This window comes from Musca domestica, unplaced genomic scaffold (genome assembly GCF_030504385.1).
Source record: "Musca domestica strain aabys unplaced genomic scaffold, Musca_domestica.polishedcontigs.V.1.1 62, whole genome shotgun sequence".
NCBI classification, from domain to species: domain Eukaryota; kingdom Metazoa; phylum Arthropoda; class Insecta; order Diptera; family Muscidae; genus Musca; species Musca domestica.
This window is the reverse complement of record NW_026712369.1, coordinates 1,080,238-1,096,472: the sequence shown is the minus strand read 5'-3', so window position 1 is coordinate 1,096,472 and position 16,235 is coordinate 1,080,238. Positions and strand designations below refer to the sequence as shown.

Below are 16,235 nucleotides of genomic sequence, written 5' to 3'. Positions count from 1 at the left end.
GATATTTTTTATGAAATCTTCTATTCTGGTCCAGGAAGTCTTAAAAAGAAATATCGGACAGGACGTTTTTGAACTAATTCAAAATGCTCGGCTATTGGGCAAGAAGTCCTTAGAGAATATTCCAAAAAAAAATCAGGATTTATATATATAAATATCATTGCATATATGTTCTAAATTTAAAAAAAATTTATTTATTTATTTGATTTTGAAAATATTTAAAATTATTTATAAACTTTATATGATTTCAACAAATATTATTTGTATGTTTAAATATATTTATTGTTTTTAAAAATAATTTTTTTAGATTTATTTTTTATTTCTATAGATTTTTAAAATATTTTAAATTTTTTTGTAATATATTTTTTAACTAATTTTTTTAAATTTCATAAATTTTTAAAATATTTTCAATTTTTTTCAATTCAATTTTCAATTTTTTTTTACTATTAAATCATAATATTCCGATTTGCTTTAGAAAATCCACAAAAAATATTTATCTACAATTTGACCCTGACTAAGTGGCATTCCATTCACATGCCGCCTCCCCACACACACTCCCCCTTTCATAGGCCCCCTTTCATAGGCCCCCAATGTTGGGCAAATACTCCCACTCAGGGCCAGACGGTGATTATGACGATTTGAAGAAAATGAAACCAAAAAAACAACAACAACAATTATCGCAATAGTTTTCAGTTACAATTTTTGTTGCAAATCATTTTGTTTTGCGTTCTACTAATCGTTTTCCTATTTTTTTCTAAATACAAAACAAAAACGAATTGAAAATACAGATGAAACCAAAAACTACAACAACTATTGATGATTTCATTAAATGAAAAAAAATAAATAAATAACGACGACTAAAATATGTAACAAATTTTTACTAGTAAATACTGGCCCGCCTGGAGATGGGGTTTGGGTGGATGGCTGGCTGACTAGCTGCCCGCCTGCATTCTTTATTTTCCAATAAATATATATAACGTTTTTTTTTTTTTTTTTTTTTTTTGTAATTCCAAAACTGATAAGAACAATTCCCGACGCAGATCTTCATCATCATCTGTGGCTGTGGCTACCGCATTTCGCATCTGAATAGCATTTTTGCAAAAGGCGTAAAAAACAGTTTTAAATTAATTGTTTACGCGAACACAACATCAATAAATCTTAACAAATCACAACAACAACAAGAACGGCTACAAGAACGACCAACAACAACCAAATCGAAATTGCACGGAAAATTTTTCGCATAATTCAATAATTTTTTTCCTTCGTCTATTTGGAAAAAAGTGATTTTAAACTTTAATTCCGCAAAAAAAAAAAAAATATTTTCCCTGTTCGGCGTCGTGAAACAGCAACAACATCAAAAATGACCTCAAAATGGAAATTATGTATTTTAATGGCATTATTTACGAGTCAAGTGAGTTGTGTGTGTGTGTGTGTGAAGGGGAGAGGTGTAATGGTAGTGAAATATTTTTTTTTTTTTTTGAAATATTTTGGATGCCGAACGTGGGTTGCTTCCATATAAACTATCACCTAATCTACTGGAAAAAAATAAACGTCTACGACTTAAATGTCCTTAAAAATAATTGTCTCTAAAAATGGTCGACTTTAAAATATTTTTTAAAATATTCTTTCAAAAATCCACGAATGTGGGACGGACAAAAGTTCAAAAAAAAATATATAAAAATATTTTTTTTAGAATAGATTGAAACAATATCAAGAATTGGAGGTTCTTTTATCAATTTGAAAATATTGACAAGTAAAAAAAGCTGTATGTTTGGTCGGGTCGAACTTTGAATATTCGGGACAATTTTGGCAATTTTCAAAAAAAAAAAAAAAAAAAAATAACAAAATAAAAATAAAATCCGTTAAAAATTCAGTTAAAATCTTAAAAATACCGAATGTAGCCGTATATTAGGGTCTATACGACGACGTGGACCTGCATAGGCAACTTTTGTCATAAGCCATTACAACATTCAAATGCGAAACTTGAGAAAAAAAATTCTATTTATAATGTAGCCAAAATCATCAAAATACCGAATATCGGGAGGTACCATGTGGGTTATAAAATGTGGACCTGCACAGACAACTTTCTGACATAGGCTGTAGTATCCATTACGAACTTCAAATACAAAATTTTAAATAATTCCGGCAAATAATGTCTCTAAAATCATTAAAATACCGAATATCGGGAGGTATCGTTATATGGGGGCTTTACGAAGAGGTGGACCTGCACAGACAATTTTCTGTCATAGGCTGGAGTATCCATTACGAACTTCAAATACAAAATTTTAAATAATTCCGGCAAATAATGTCTCTAAAATCATTAAAATACCGAATATCTGGAGGTATCGTTATATGGGGGCTATACGAAGAGGTGGACCTGCACAGACAATTTTCTGTTTTAGGCTGTAGTATCCATCACGAACTTCAAATACAAAATTTGAAAGAATTCCGGTAAATAATGTCCCTAAAATCATTAAAATACCGAATATCGGGAGGTACCGTTATATGGAGGCTCTACGAAGACGTGAACCTGCACAGACAATTTTCTGTCATAGGCTGTAGTATCCATTACGAACTTCAAATGCGAAATTTGAAACAAATCCGAAAAATAATGTCGCTGAAATCATCAAAATATCGAATATCGAGGGGTAGCGTTATATGGGGGCTATACGAAGACGTGGACCTGTACAAAAATTTTCTGTCATAGGCTGTAGTATCCATTACGAACTTCAAATACAAAATTTGATATAATTCCGGTAAATAATGTTGCTAAAATCATCAAAATACCGAATATCGGGAGGTACCGTTATATGGGGCCTATGCGAAGACGTGGACCTGCACAGAAAATTTTCTGTCGTAGGCTGTAGCATTCATTACGAACTTCAAATACAAAATTTGAAAGAATTCCGGTAAATAATGTCGCTAAAATCAACAAAATACCGAATATAGGGAGGTACCATGGAGGTTATAAAACGTGGACCTGCACAGACAATTTCTGTCAAATACCAAATTTGAAACAATTCCGGTAAATAATGTCGCTAAAATCATCAAAATACCGAATATAGGGAGGTACCGTTATATGGGGGCTATACGAAGACATGGACCTGCTCAGACAATTTTCTGTCATAGGATGTGACATTCATTACGAACTTCAAATACCAAATTTGAAACAATTCCGGCGAATAATGACCCTATAATCATCAAAATACCGAATATCGGGAGGTACCGTTATATGGGGCTATACCAAAACGTGGACCTACATGGCCCACTTTCAATACCAAGAGCCCTGCAGACATAATATACATTTGAGTAAAATTTTATCAATCTACTTCATTTCGTTCGGAAGCTAGAGTGATTTCCACAGACGGATAGCCGGACCGACGGACAGTCATCGACATAGAATTTTATGCTGATCAAGAATTTATATACTTATACTGTGGGGTCTAAAATGTATATTTCGAGGTTTTACAAACGGAATGGCAAGCTTAATATACCCTCCATACTATGGTGAAGGGTATAAAAATGTCGGAAATATCATCAAATTTTAGAATAAGTTTAGATTTGTTCGAATTGGTCGTCTTTGGCACTAATTATGGTCTTCAAACGGCCAATGAAACCGTCACACGCTGCCCGAATCTTGCTCTGCGGTATTTTAGTCCATTCCCGGCGAAGCGCTAACTTGAGGCGATCGACACTTTGGTATTTTTTTGTGCCAAACTTGCTTTTCAAAATACCCTGGACACAATGGTTCAGCGGATTGTTATCCGGACATTTTGGTGGCCATTGTGCGCTTGAAATGAAGCGAGGAACCTCATTTTGTAACCATTCTTGGGTGGCGCGTGCTGAGTGCAATGGTGATGAGTCCTGTTGGAATGGCCAAGGTCTGCGGCCAAAATGTTCCAAAGTGTGCCCAAAGCTTTAAAACACCCTCCAGAATATTTCCGCAATAATATTTGGCATTTATTCTGATGCCACGGTTGTTTAATACGACCAGAGAGCGATCATCGGCTGTAATGGCGGTCCACACCAGAACCATGACCGGCGCTTGAGTTCTGTTCTGGTGCCTAACCGAAGGTGGCCATCATTTTCCGCTGACCTCTTTGGCAAGTAAACACGACCATTGTGTTTTTTACAAACTGCTGGGCAACGAATGTTTTCTCATCGGAGAGAGAGAGAGAAAACCAAATTCGTTAGTTCACCACTTTCGGCTAAGCAAAGCAACTCTTTAGCTCTTTTGAGTCTATTTTCTTTCTGTTGCGGTGTAAGTTCTAGCAAATTTTTGGAATTTCAATGGCTTTACCCCGAACTCATTTTTCAATATTTGCCAAATTGTATATTGCGATATGTTCAGCTTACGAGCCATTTTTCGTCCACTGCGACGCGGATTTCGATCAAGTCGCTTCTTTACTTTTCGTAGCATTTCTGCTGATGTTGCTGTTTTCTTCCGTCCACTTTCACTTCCCTGACGTCGGGCTACACTACCAGTATCACAGTAACGAGCGATGTTACGTGACACAAAACATTTATTCACATTTAAATGCTGGAGTGCTCTAACGATAGCCATAGCCACTTGTGGTTTTCCAGCCAAATATAAAGAAATCACACTATGACGCTTGAATTCCGAACTCTCGAATAACTTTTTTTCCGGAAAATTCTCACCAAAATGTTTTTGTACTCTTGTAAATAATAGAATGAGCTGTCACTGGAATAATTTTTACAGCCTTCGAACGAGTGGCTTAGAAATGACAGAAGTCTGAATTTGGTTGCAATTTTTCATCTCGCCCAGCATTAATTCCCACTAAAACCAAATTATAACTGCTCTAAGGTCAAATGTTGCTGGGAGGTATGATCTACTTCAAATAAATAATGGGAGCTCTACTAAATATGCATAGTGGTGTAGGGTATCATATAGTCGGCCCGCCACACTTTTGACTATTCCTTACTGGTTTTTTTTAATGAAAAATCCATAACAAAGCCCAAAAAATTTAAGGTCGGACTTTTAAAAAATTCTAAGAGAATCCGTCGTCCAATTTTCCTCTAAGAAAATTTATAAAAACTCTGATGATCGTTCTTAAAATTGTATAACAAATATATAGTCTAGGAAGACCCTTCCATGAAAAATCTATAAAAAATCCGGGGATAGCCCTTTAAAATCCAAAAAAAAAAAATAAAAAAAATATTTTTTTAATATTTGATTGCTTTACTCAAGGCAAGGAGATTTTTCCAAAATCAAACATTACTTCTTAAGATTCTGGTAGTACAGTGTTGTATAAATATACATAACTATTTTCTTTTAAATTGGCCGATCCTATCTCCCTTGGTTATTTTGTGTAATTTCCTCATGCCACATAATGTCACGATTCCCCTCTCTTAACTTATTTATGGGAAATCTTTTTTTTAAATCGTCATTGAAGTCCATAAATAGCAACTATACCAATGACTTCCAGAGAAGACAACAAATAAAATGACAAATCGGAAAAAGAAGAAAAAAAGAAACAAGAGATAATTTCACAACTTTCTATAGATTTATGCATATATACTCATGTAGGCACATAGTATTGACTTGACGAAGGCTAGGTGAAGTGAATATTGAGGTGGTCCGACCAATAAACGTGGATTTTTTAAAGAATTTTTCCAAGGTCCAACCGATCAATAAACGTGGATATTCTAAAGAATTTTTTCCAAGTACCCTTCGAGCAAAAAACGTGGTGTTTTTAAAGAATTTTTTCCAAGTACCCTTCGACCAATAAACGTGGATTATTTAAATAATTTTTTCCAACCAACTTCCGATCAATAAACGTGGATTTTTTAAGAACTTTTTCCAAGGCCCAACCGAGCAATATACTTGGATTTTTTAAATAATTTTTTCCAAGGACAAATAAAAGTGGATTTTTTAAAGAATTATTTCCAACCAACTTCCGATCAATAAACGTGGATTTTTTAAAGATTTTTTCCAACCAACTTCAGATTAATAAACGTGGATTTTTTAATGAATTTTATCCAAGGACCAACCGAACAATAAACATGGATTTTTTGAAATTTTTTTTCCAAACAACTTCCTATTAATAAACGTGGTGTTTTTCCAAGTACCCTTCGACCCATAAACGTGGATTTTTTAAAGATTTATAGATTTATATATATATATACTCATGTAGGCGTAGTATGGACTTGATGAAGGCTAGGTGAATTGAATATTAAGGTGGTCCTTAATAAATCTTGAGAGAAGAAAATATAAAATTTATGGGACAACCCTAGTTTTGAAAATTGGAAAATTTAGAAATTGGCCGAATAATAAACATGGATTTTGAGCAATAAAGTTTACTTTTTAAAGTACCCTTCGACTAATAAACCTTGATTTTTTAAAGCATTTTTTCCAACCAACTTCCGACCAAGAAACGTGGATTTTTTAAAGAATTTTTTCCAAATACCCTTCGACCAATAAACATTGTTTTTTTAAACAATTTTTTCCAACCAACTTCCGATCAATAAACGTGGATTTTTTAAAGAATTTTTTCCAAATACGCTTCGACCAATAAACATGGTTTTTTAAAGATTTTTTTCCAACCAACTTCCGATCAATAAACGTGGATTTTTTAAAGATTTTTTTCCAACCAACTTCCGATCAATAAACGTGGATTTTTTAAAGAATTTTTTCCAAATACCCTTCGACCAATAAACGTGGATTTTTTAAAGATTTTTTTTCCAACCAACTTCCGATCAATAAACGTGGATTTTTTAAAGAATTTTTTCCAACCAACTTCCGATCAATAAACGTGGATTTTTTAAAGAATTTTTTCCAACCAACTTCCGATCAATAAACGTGGATTTTTTAAAGATTTTTTTTCCAACCAACTTCCGATCAATAAACGTGGATTTTTTAAAGAATTTTTTCCAACCAACTTCCGATCAATAAACGTGGATTTTTTAAAGATTTTTTTCCAACCAACTTCCGATCAATAAACGTGGATTTTTTAAAGATTTTTTTCCAACCAACTTCCGATCAATAAACGTGGATTTTTTAAAGATTTTTTCCAACCAACTTCCGATCAATAAACGTGAATTTTTTAAAGAATTTTTTCCAAGTACCCTTCGACCAATAAACGTGGATTTTTTTTAAAGAATTTTTTCCAAGTACCCTTCGACCAATAAACGTGGATTTTTTTTTTAAAGAATTTTTTCCAAGTACCCTTCGACCAATAAACGTGGATGTTTTAAACAATTTTTTTCCAACCAACTTCCGACCAATAAACTTGGATTTTTTAAAGAATTTTTGCCACCAACTTCAGATCAATAAACGTGGATTTTTTAAAGAATTTTTGCCAACAACACTTCGAACAATAAATGTGGATTTTTTAAAGAATTTTTTCCAAGTAACCTTCGACCAATTAACGTGGATTTTTTAAAGAATTTTTTCCAAGTAACCTTCGACCAATAAACGTGGATTTTTTAAAGAATTTTTTCCAAGTAACCTTCGACCAATAAACGTGGATTTTTTAAAGAATTTTTTCCAAGTAACCTTCGACCAATAAACGTGGATTTTTTACAGAGTTTTTTCCAAGTAACCTTCGACCAATAAACGTGGATTTTTTAAAGAATTTTTTCCAAGTAACCTTCGACCAATAAACGTGGATTTTTTAAAGAATTTTTTCCAAGTAACCTTCGACCAATAAACGTGGATTTTTTAAAGAATTTTTTCCAAGTAACCTTCGACCAATAAACGTGGATTTTTTAAAGAATTTTTTCCAAGTAACCTTCGACCAATAAACGTGGATTTTTTAAAGAATTTTTTCCAAGTAACCTTCGACCAATAAACGTGGATTTTTTAAAGAATTTTTTCCAAGTAACCTTCGACCAATAAACGTGGATTTTTTAAAGAATTTTTTCCAAGTAACCTTCGACCAATAAACGTGGATTTTTTAAAGAATTTTTTCCAAGTAACCTTCGACCAATAAACGTGGATTTTTTAAAGAATTTTTTCCAAGTAACCTTCGACCAATAAACGTGGATTTTTTAAAGAATTTTTTCCAAGTAACCTTCGACCAATAAACGTGGATTTTTTAAAGAATTTTTTCCAAGTAACCTTCGACCAATAAACGTGGATTTTTTACAGAGTTTTTTCCAAGTAACCTTCGACCAATAAACGTGGATTTTTTAAAGAATTTTTTCCAAGTAACCTTCGACCAATAAACGTGGATTTTTTAAAGAATTTTTTCCAAGTAACCTTCGACCAATAAACGTGGATTTTTTAAAGAATTTTTTCCAAGTAACCTTCGACCAATAAACGTGGATTTTTTAAAGAATTTTTTCCAAGTAACCTTCGACCAATAAACGTGGATTTTTTAAAGAATTTTTTCCAAGTAACCTTCGACCAATAAACGTGGATTTTTTAAAGAATTTTTTCCAAGTAACCTTCGACCAATAAACGTGGATTTTTTAAAGAATTTTTTCCAAGTAACCTTCGACCAATAAACGTGGATTTTTTAAAGAATTTTTTCCAAGTAACCTTCGACCAATAAACGTGGATTTTTTAAAGAATTTTTTCCAAGTAACCTTCGACCAATAAACGTGGATTTTTTAAAGAATTTTTTCCAAGTAACCTTCGACCAATAAACGTGGATTTTTTAAAGAATTTTTTCCAAGTAACCTTCGACCAATAAACGTGGATTTTTTAAAGAATTTTTTCCAAGTAACCTTCGACCAATAAACGTGGATTTTTTACAGAGTTTTTTCCAAGTAACCTTCGACCAATAAACGTGGATTTTTTAAAGAATTTTTTCCAAGTAACCTTCGACCAATAAACGTGGATTTTTTACAGAGTTTTTTCCAAGTAACCTTCGACCAATAAACGTGGATTTTTAAAGAATTTTTTCCAAGTAACCTTCGACCAATAAACGTGGATTTTTTAAAGAATTTTTTCCAAGTAACCTTCGACCAATAAACGTGGATTTTTTAAAGAATTTTTTCCAAGTAACCTTCGACCAATAAACGTGGATTTTTTACAGAGTTTTTTCCAAGTAACCTTCGACCAATAAACGTGGATTTTTTAAAGAATTTTTTCCAAGTAACCTTCGACCAATAAACGTGGATTTTTTACAGAGTTTTTTCCAAGTAACCTTCGACCAATAAACGTGGATTTTTTAAAGAATTTTTCCCAAGTAACCTTCGACCAATAAACGTGGATTTTTTAAAGAATTTTTTCCAAGTAACCTTCGACCAATAAACGTGGATTTTTTAAAGAATTTTTTCCAAGTAACCTTCGACCAATAAACGTGGATTTTTTAAAGAATTTTTTCCAAGTAACCTTCGACCAATAAACGTGGATTTTTTAAAGAATTTTTTCCAAGTAACCTTCGACCAATAAACGTGGATTTTTTAAAGAATTTTTTCCAAGTAACCTTCGACCAATAAACGTGGATTTTTTAAAGAATTTTTTCCAAGTAACCTTCGACCAATAAACGTGGATTTTTTACAGAGTTTTTTCCAAGTAACCTTCGACCAATAAACGTGGATTTTTTAAAGAATTTTTTCCAAGTAACCTTCGACCAATAAACGTGGATTTTTTAAAGAATTTTTTCCAAGTAACCTTCGACCAATAAACGTGGATTTTTTAAAGAATTTTTTCCAAGTAACCTTCGACCAATAAACGTGGATTTTTTAAAGAATTTTTTCCAAGTAACCTTCGACCAATAAACGTGGATTTTTTAAAGAATTTTTTCCAAGTAACCTTCGACCAATAAACGTGGATTTTTTAAAGAATTTTTTCCAAGTAACCTTCGACCAATAAACGTGGATTTTTTAAAGAATTTTTTCCAAGTAACCTTCGACCAATAAACGTGGATTTTTTAAAGAATTTTTTCCAAGTAACCTTCGACCAATAAACGTGGATTTTTTAAAGAATTTTTTCCAAGTAACCTTCGACCAATAAACGTGGATTTTTTACAGAGTTTTTTCCAAGTAACCTTCGACCAATAAACGTGGATTTTTTAAAGAATTTTTTCCAAGTAACCTTCGACCAATAAACGTGGATTTTTTAAAGAATTTTTTCCAAGTAACCTTCGACCAATAAACGTGGATTTTTTAAAGAATTTTTTCCAAGTAACCTTCGACCAATAAACGTGGATTTTTTAAAGAATTTTTTCCAAGTAACCTTCGACCAATAAACGTGGATTTTTTAAAGAATTTTTTCCAAGTAACCTTCGACCAATAAACGTGGATTTTTTAAAGAATTTTTTCCAAGTAACCTTCGACCAATAAACGTGGATTTTTTAAAGAATTTTTTCCAAGTAACCTTCGACCAATAAACGTGGATTTTTTACAGAGTTTTTTCCAAGTAACCTTCGACCAATAAACGTGGATTTTTTAAAGAATTTTTTCCAAGTAACCTTCGACCAATAAACGTGGATTTTTTAAAGAATTTTTTCCAAGTAACCTTCGACCAATAAACGTGGATTTTTTAAAGAATTTTTTCCAAGTAACCTTCGACCAATAAACGTGGATTTTTTAAAGAATTTTTTCCAAGTAACCTTCGACCAATAAACGTGGATTTTTTAAAGAATTTTTTCCAAGTAACCTTCGACCAATAAACGTGGATTTTTTAAAGAATTTTTTCCAAGTAACCTTCGACCAATAAACGTGGATTTTTTAAAGAATTTTTTCCAAGTAACCTTCGACCAATAAACGTGGATTTTTTAAAGAATTTTTTCCAAGTAACCTTCGACCAATAAACGTGGATTTTTTAAAGAATTTTTTCCAAGTAACCTTCGACCAATAAACGTGGATTTTTTACAGAGTTTTTTCCAAGTAACCTTCGACCAATAAACGTGGATTTTTTAAAGAATTTTTTCCAAGTAACCTTCGACCAATAAACGTGGATTTTTTAAAGAATTTTTTCCAAGTAACCTTCGACCAATAAACGTGGATTTTTTAAAGAATTTTTTCCAAGTAACCTTCGACCAATAAACGTGGATTTTTTAAAGAATTTTTTCCAAGTAACCTTCGACCAATAAACGTGGATTTTTTAAAGAATTTTTTCCAAGTAACCTTCGACCAATAAACGTGGATTTTTTAAAGAATTTTTTCCAAGTAACCTTCGACCAATAAACGTGGATTTTTTAAAGAATTTTTTCCAAGTAACCTTCGACCAATAAACGTGGATTTTTTAAAGAATTTTTTCCAAGTAACCTTCGACCAATAAACGTGGATTTTTTAAAGAATTTTTTCCAAGTAACCTTCGACCAATAAACGTGGATTTTTTACAGAGTTTTTTCCAAGTAACCTTCGACCAATAAACGTGGATTTTTTAAAGAATTTTTTCCAAGTAACCTTCGACCAATAAACGTGGATTTTTTAAAGAATTTTTTCCAAGTAACCTTCGACCAATAAACGTGGATTTTTTAAAGAATTTTTTCCAAGTAACCTTCGACCAATAAACGTGGATTTTTTAAAGAATTTTTTCCAAGTAACCTTCGACCAATAAACGTGGATTTTTTAAAGAATTTTTTCCAAGTAACCTTCGACCAATAAACGTGGATTTTTTACAGAGTTTTTTCCAAGTAACCTTCGACCAATAAACGTGGATTTTTTAAAGAATTTTTTCCAAGTAACCTTCGACCAATAAACGTGGATTTTTTAAAGAATTTTTTCCAAGTAACCTTCGACCAATAAACGTGGATTTTTTAAAGAATTTTTTCCAAGTAACCTTCGACCAATAAACGTGGATTTTTTAAAGAATTTTTTCCAAGTAACCTTCGACCAATAAACGTGGATTTTTTAAAGAATTTTTTCCAAGTAACCTTCGACCAATTAACGTGGATTTTTTAAAGAATTTTTTCCAAGTAACCTTCGACCAATAAACGTGGATTTTTTAAAGAATTTTTTCCAAGTAACCTTCGACCAATAAACGTGGATTTTTTAAAGAATTTTTTCCAAGTACCCTTCGACCAATAAACGTGGATTTTTTAAAGAATTTTTTCCAAGTACCCTTCGACCAATAAACGTGGACGTTTTTTTAAATTTTTTTCCATGTACCCTTCGACCAATAAACGTGGATTTTTTAAACAATTTTTTCCAAGTACCCTTCGACCAATAAACGTGGACGTTTTTTTAAAGAATTTTTTCCAAGTAACCTTCGACCAATAAATGTGGATTTTTTAAACAATTTTTTCCAAGTACCCTTCGACCAATAAACGTGGACGTTTTTTTAAATTTTTTTTCCAAGTACCCTTCGACCAATAAACGTGGACGTTTTTTTAAATTTTTTTCCCAAATAATTTTCCAAGTAAAATCCACGTTTATTGCTCCAAGGATATTTGGAAAAAATTGTTAAAAAAAATCCAAGGCCAAGGATACTTGGAAAAAATTGTTTAAAAAGTAATTTTTCAAGTAAAATCCACCTTTATTGCTCCAAGGATATTTGGAAAAAATTGTTAAAAAAAAACTAAGGCCAAGGATACTTGGAAAAAATTGTTTAAAAAATCCACGTTTATTGGTTGGTTGGTCCTTGGAAAAAATTGTTTAAAAATCCACGTTTATTGGTTGGTTGGTCCTTGGAAAAAATTGTTTAAAAAATCCACGTTTATTGGTTGGTTGGTCCTTGGAAAAAATTGTTTAAAAAATCCACGTTTATTGGTTGGTTGGTCCTTGGAAAAAATTCTTTAAAAAATCCACGTTTATTGTTGGGTTGGTCCTTGGAAAAAATTCTTTAAAAAATCCACGTTTATTGTTGGGATGGTCCTTGGAAAAAATTCTTTAAAAAATCCACGTTTATTGTTGGGATGGTCCTTGGAAAAAATTCTTTAAAAAATCCACGTTTATTGTTGGGATGGTCCTTGGAAAAAATTCTTTAAAAAAAAACACGTTTATTGTTGGGATGGTCCTTGGAAAAAATTCTTTAAAAAATCCACGTTTATTGGTCCTTGGAAAAAATTCTTTAAAAAATCCACGTTTATTGTTCGAAGGGAAAAAAATCTTTAAAAATCCACGTTTATTGTTCGAAGGGAAAAAATTCTTTAAAAAATCCACGTTTATTGTTCGAAGGGAAAAAATTCTTTAAAAAATCCACGTTTATTTTTCGAAGGGAAAAAATTCTTTAAAAAATCCACGTTTATTGTTCGAAGGGAAAAAATTCTTTAAAAAATCTACGTTTATTGGTCGAAGGGTACTTGGAAAAAATTCTTTAAAAAATCCACGTATATTGTTCGAAAGATCCTTGGAAAAAATTCTTTAAAAAATCCACGTTTATTTTTCTAAAGGTCCTTGGAAAAAATTCTTTAAAAAATCCACGTTTATTGTTGGGATTGTCCTTGGAAAAATTCTTTAAAAAATCCACGTTTATTGTTTGAAAGGACCTTAGAAAAAATTCTTTAAAAAATCCAAGTTTATTGTTCGAAAGGACCTTGGAAAAAATTATTTAAAAAATACACGTTTATTGTTCGAAAGATCCTTGAAAAAAATTCTTTAAAAAATCCACGTTTATTGTTCCTTGGAAAAAATTCTTTAAAAAAATCCACGTTCATTGGCCCTTGAAAAAAATTCTTTAAAAAATCCACGTTCATTGGCCCTTGAAAAAAATTCTTTAAAAAATCCACGTTCATTGGCCCTTGAAAAAAATTCTTTAAAAAATCCACGTTCATTGGCCCTTGAAAAAAAATTCTTTAAAAAATCCACGTTCATTGGCCCTTGAAAAAAATTCTTTAAAAAATCCACGTTCATTGGCCCTTGAAAAAAATTCTTTAAAAAATCCACGTTTATTGTTCGAAGAGAAAAATTCTTTAAAAAATCCACGTTTATTGGTCCTTGGAAAAAATTCTTTAAAAAATCCACGTTTATAGGTCCTTGGAAAAAAATCTTTAAAAAAATCCACGTTTAGTGGTTCTCGAAAAAAAATTCTTTAAAAAGTACACGTTTATTAGTCCATGGAATAAAATTATAAAAAAAATTAAAAAAAATTTTTTTTAAATTTTTTTTTCTCATTCTCTCTCTCTTTCTCCCTCTCTTTGCAGTTAAGCCACTCGTTCATAATACCCGAAAACACGCCCGATTGTTTCGATGTCAGCGAACACAACGACCCACTGCTGATGCCAACGGAAAAATGTTCATGGCTGCTGAAGGCCAAGAAAGATGTGGGCAAATATCGTACCTTTTTTGCCGATCTGGTACAGGGCGAAAATAAGGATTATGCCGTGGAATTGCAAGAGATTTTCAATCTTCTGTCGCAGGCACGCGACGAACGTGACGAACGCAAAAAGGAGGATCAATTGAAATATGCCAAATGGTTGATGACATCGACAAAGAATTTGAATGGCTTCCTGATGAAGAAGGGCATTTGGAGAATTTAGGGAGAGAGAGAATTTCCTCTCTCTCTCTCTGTATTTTCTTTTTTTCTTAATTAGTTATGAATTATTTTTGTATGTATTTTTTATTTGTTTATTTTTACGGAAAAAAAATTATTCTATGTTTGTAGTACAGTAGGTGTGTCATCGCATTAAACGAATGGAAATCCTGAAGGGGGATTTTTTTCGATAACTCTAAGAAAGCAAAAAATTGTGTTTGAATTTTGGGATTTTTCTTGAAAATTTTTTCTGAAAAGGATCGGGATTTGGATTCACTGATTTTTTTAATTAATAAAAAAATCTTTTTTCCTTAAAAAAAAAACTCCTCGAAAATAGGTTTGTTTGTCACTAAAACTTTTTTGAAAACTATTTTTTTTTTATCATAAAAATTACGTCACTAGGTTAAGGTAAGTCGTTTATCAACTGCCTCAGTTCTCGTTTGCCTTCCAGCAACACCTAATTACACATGTCCCCCCATAAAGATAAAACAAAACATAATTTTCAATTTATGTTTTGAAATAAAATAAGTAAAAAAGCTGCAAGTTCGGCCGGGCCGAACTGTGAATACCCTCCACCATTTGGACACAATTTTGTAGTTTTCAAAAAAAAATAAAATCCATTAAAAATTCTATTAAAACCTTAAAAATACAGAATGTAGCCGTATATTAGGGTCTATACGAGGAATATCTGGAGGTACCCCTATATGGAGGCTATACAAAGACGTGGACCTGCACAGACAATTTTCTGTCATAGGATGTAGTATCCATTGCGAACTTTAAATACCAAATTTGAAGCAATTCGGGTAAATAATGTCTCTAAAATCACCAAAATACCGAATATCGGAAGGTACTGTTATATGGGGCCTATGCGAAGACGTAGACCTGCACAGACAATTTTCTGTCTGAGGCTGTAGTATCAATAACGTACTTCAAATACCAAAATTTAAACAAATCCGGTATATAATATCGCTAAAATCATCAAAATACCGAATATCGGGAGGTACAGTTATATGGGGGCTATACGAAGACGTGGACCTACATGGCCCATTTTCCGTCTCAGGCTGTAGTATCTATTACGAACTTCAAATACAAAATTTGAAACAATTCCGGTAAATAATGTCGCTAAAATCATCAAAATTCCGAATATCAGGAGGTACCCTTATATGGAGACTATACGAAGACGTGAACGTGCATAGACAATTTTCTGTCATAGGCTGTAGTATCCATTACGAACTTCAAATGCCAAATTTGAAACAATTCCGGTAAATAATATCGCTAAAATCATCAAAATAACGAATTTCGGGAGGCACCGCTACATGGGGGCTATACGAAAACGTGGACCTACATGACCCGTTTTCTGTCTTAGGCTGTAGTATTTATTACGAACTCCAAATACCAAAATTTAAACAATTCCGGTAAATAATGTCGCTAAAATCATCAAAATACCGGATATTGGAAGATACCTTTATATGGGGGCTATACGAAGACGTAGACCTGTACAGACAATTTTCTGTCATAGGCTGTAGCATCCATTACGAACTTCAAATATCAAATTTGAAACAATTCCGGTAAATAATGTCGCCAAAAATCATCAAAATACCGAATATCGGAAGGTACCCTTATATGGGGGCTATACGAAGACGTGAACCTGCACAGAAAATTTTCTGTAATAGGATGTAGTATCCATTACGAACTTCAAATACTAAATTTGAAACAATTCCGCTAAATAATGCCGCTAAAATCATCAAAATACCGAATATCGGGAGGTACCGCTATATGGGGGCAATACGAAGACGTGGAGCTGCACTGACAATTTTCTGTCATAGGCTGTAGTATTCATTACTAACTTCAAATCCGAAATTTGAAACAATTCCGGTACATAATGTCGCTAAAATCATCAAAATACCGA

At 32.3% G+C, this 16,235-nt stretch overlaps 2 protein-coding genes across 2 annotated transcripts in view; one reads left to right on the top strand and one right to left on the bottom strand.

The window, feature by feature from the left end:
• The window catches only part of LOC101891959 (papilin), a 171,819-nt gene that overhangs the window by 79,716 nt on the left and 75,868 nt on the right, over positions 1-16,235 (bottom strand). The gene's annotated exons all lie outside the window — the stretch shown is intronic.
• LOC105261804 (uncharacterized) lies at positions 1,020-14,501 on the top strand. Its single transcript, XM_059129519.1, has 2 exons — positions 1,020-1,408; positions 13,998-14,501. Exons 1-2 carry the CDS (start codon positions 1,358-1,360, stop codon positions 14,331-14,333), a joined length of 387 nt encoding a protein of 128 aa, XP_058985502.1. The 5' UTR covers positions 1,020-1,357; the 3' UTR covers positions 14,334-14,501.